The 3070-nt window shown below is 55.8% G+C and overlaps 1 protein-coding gene across 1 annotated transcript; it reads right to left on the bottom strand.

Moving 5' to 3' along the window:
• Positions 1–224: 224 nt before the first annotated feature.
• Positions 225–2484, bottom strand: LOC100277867 (uncharacterized). Its single transcript, NM_001151323.2, has 2 exons — positions 2125–2484; positions 225–812 (listed from the first exon to the last, which is right to left on the bottom strand). Exons 1-2 carry the CDS (start codon positions 2207–2209, stop codon positions 595–597), a joined length of 303 nt encoding a protein of 100 aa, NP_001144795.2. The 5' UTR covers positions 2210–2484; the 3' UTR covers positions 225–594.
• Between the last annotated feature and the right edge of the window lie 586 nt (positions 2485–3070).

Consider the following 3070-nt stretch of genomic DNA (forward strand, 5'->3'; position numbering starts at 1 on the left):
TAAAGTGGAATTGGGAGGGAACTCCCTGCACTGCAATGTAGCTCCACTGAATTCTTCGGGGCGGCCTTTAGTTCTGGGCATGCCTTATTAATCCTTCTGCTAAATGTCAACTGGGCTCCTTTGCTTGGCCGTCTCCGTCTATGTATAAAAGTCAACCGAGGAACCAGCATCCGCATGTTACTACTAACTAACATCGTCTCACTTGAGAAAAAGAAATGCCTTCAGAGATTGGTAAAGGCCTTATGAACCGCACAGAACGGCACCAGAACCAGACATAAGACACCTGAAAACAAAAAACAAGCCCCTCTTGCTCCGTCCATCTATTTCTCCGAGTATCGAGAAAAAAAAAATCCAGCACAGGTGCTGCTATGGAGTATGTACAGGCGCACATTCAGATGAGCAGCCAGCTCATGACACTCGATCTACCTTGACGCTGCTGGACTTGTTGGCTCCGTCGCCGGAGAGACGGGCAGGGCAGGGGGACGGACGACTACACCCTGCATGCATGGCACCAAAACGTGTGCGTCCAGTGCCAGTCTTTACTGCTTGCTTATTAATTAACGCGCGCAGCTTCCCGCTCCACGTCCGCGTCGTCTACTGCGCGGCCGCGATCACGGAGGATGAGCGGTGGCTGGGCCACGGCGGCGGCGGCGGCCGCCGCTTGCGCTGCTGCTGCTGGTGTTGGTGCTTGACGGCGGGGCGCTGTGTTGACGCCTCCAGCTCCGAGGTGAGGATGTCGAACATCACCTGCACGTCCCTGTATCCACAGGTCTGCACGTCCTCGTGGAGCTTCAGTATGCTGCCGCTGCTGCCTGCAGGGGGGTTCCAGGGATAAGAGGATTTTAAGGATTTTATTGCAGGGGGTTCCAACTTCCAACAGAAAGCTAGCAGCCTGGCATGAAACGGACGGTAAGAGGATCGACAGACACACACCATCTCTTCCGTCCCGCATTCGATACTCTACCGCGACAGCAACTCGTGTGAAACCTTAAGCTTCATCATCCTTATCTTCTAGTACAACCTACAGTCCAATCAAGAGTCCTCCAGAGGGAAGGACTCAACCAAGAACATCTCCTTCCGGAGTACGAGTTCTCACCACCAGACCAGCAACCGTCCATGGACACGAGACATGGACTTTATTCCGTTTCGATCAGCATCCGGCATGTCAAATCCTGACCGGCCGGGAACGAGCACCACACACACACTTGCCCCGCACCGAGGACAATCCATCCAACGGACGGCCACCCAGGGGCAGAAAGCGAAGCGGCTACGAGTACTTTAGAAGAAGACAAGATTTATACCGCCACCCAGGTGCAGAAAGCAAAGCTCAGCGGCCACCCTTGCTACGTCATGTAAGTATACTAGTAACTAAAATCTTGCTAGCTACGAGTACTTTAGAAGAAGACAAGATTCTCAGATCAGTCTGCAGCTGCTCGTCCTCTGCTCCGCCGCAACTGCAAAGTGCAACAAGCCCAGGTTCACACCGCAACGGGAGGTGGCTGAATTTTATATTGAAGGGACAGAAGCCCAGGTTCCCTACGGTTGTATGGCTGTCGTTGTCCCCGATCGACTGAGACATGAGATCTGCGCGTGCCGCTGGCGCTGGCGCTCATCAGCTGCAGATCTGGGAGAGCCGCTGGCCAGACGATCGGGGATAGGAGTGAGAGTGTGGGGGGTCATCTCATCTGCATTGGTCAGTTTTCTGTCTGGCAGAGCCGCAGAAGAAGATACTCCGCGTCCGCGGTTGGCGAGCGCCATCTGCCTCGTGAGCACTTGGTTTGGTGGGTGCATGTGCATCGTGTACCAGGTTGACTTCCTCTGACAGCATTAAAAGTTTGGTGAGCTAGCGTAGCCCCTCCGCAGATTGGAATGAAAATCGGCGAGGAGTCAACGCATGCTACTTCCTAGTATTACCTTGTTGCAGTTGCAGGATCTATTGTTCAGCCAAAGTGGCTCATGTATCATCATCATCATTATATCTAGGTATGATCAAGAAGCTAGTAGTACTGAAGCAGCCAGCTATATATGTATGTCAACGATCTGTTTGGAAAACACGAGACCGAACGAGCAGGGTACTGAGGGCGTTCGAGGGATGGGGCGGCATATACAGTGCCGCGTGCATACCTGCGTTGCGCGCGCGGACGCGGGTGGAGACGGCGGCCCACGCGCGGCGCGCCGGGGACACCACCTTCTTCCGCCACCACGCCATGACAGCGCGCACGGGCGCCGGGATCCTCGCGGCGGCCAGCCTAGCTCGACGCCCGCCGACGTGCCGCCCTCTGCCCCTGATCTGATGAAGTGATTGATGATCGAGCGCGCTCTCCTCTCCGGTGACCAGGTCAGGTCAGGTGTGGCTGCTGCCTGCTGCTGTTTGTGGAGACAGCGCGCGCGCGCGCAGAGGCAGGGCTGCGTGCGTTGGTTCGTTATTGGCCTGGCCGCGACGGCTGCTGCCTGCTGCTGCTGCTGCTGCTCAGAATTTCCTGCGTTCCGGATGGGCGTGCGTGCTCTGGTTTTTATCCCGTGGCTTTGCGAGGTTGGCAGGCCAGGCAGGCAGGCAGGCGCAGGCTGCTCAGCGGCGCGTGCGTCGGTGCCTCGTGGCGGCACACGCCAGTCGAACTCGAACACTTGTGGGCTATAGGCGCGCACGCGTACGTGCGAATGCGGAATGCCTCTGGTCTCGGCTCGGACACGGGATTTGACAGTTGACACACACGAGGTCTGGTCTGGAACTGGAAGGAAGGACACGGGATTTGTTCCTTCGGCCGCGCGCTGCTGTCACGGTCCACTCTCGTTCATTCAGTCAGCCAGTCAGGGTTCGGTACCCTGCTAAAGTTTGACACGGGGGGCTGTTTCCACAGGGGCATCATCATCTCACCGTCAAATTCTGACTATCTACAGACCCTATCTAGGCCACGAGATTGCGTAGTCGTTGCATGGACATGGACTGAACTTGTTGCAGCGGCATTGGCATGGTTTAGGCCCTCCTTTGGTGCAGATTTACCAGCTTTGGGCCAAAAGATGAAACGCTATACTAGTAGTATCCTATATATCTATTCACAGTTCCACACTG

This window comes from Zea mays, chromosome 10 (genome assembly GCF_902167145.1).
Source record: "Zea mays cultivar B73 chromosome 10, Zm-B73-REFERENCE-NAM-5.0, whole genome shotgun sequence".
Lineage (NCBI taxonomy): Eukaryota > Viridiplantae > Streptophyta > Magnoliopsida > Poales > Poaceae > Zea > Zea mays.

Coding starts and splice junctions, on each gene's coding strand:
- LOC100277867 (NM_001151323.2), bottom strand. CDS start 2,209: ATGGCGTGGTGGCGGAAGAAGGTGGTGTCCCCGGCGCGCCGCGCGTGG. Junction 813..2,124: donor CGTCCGCGCGCGCAACGCAG/GTATGCACGCGG, acceptor ACCCCCCTGCAG/GCAGCAGCGGCAGCATACTG.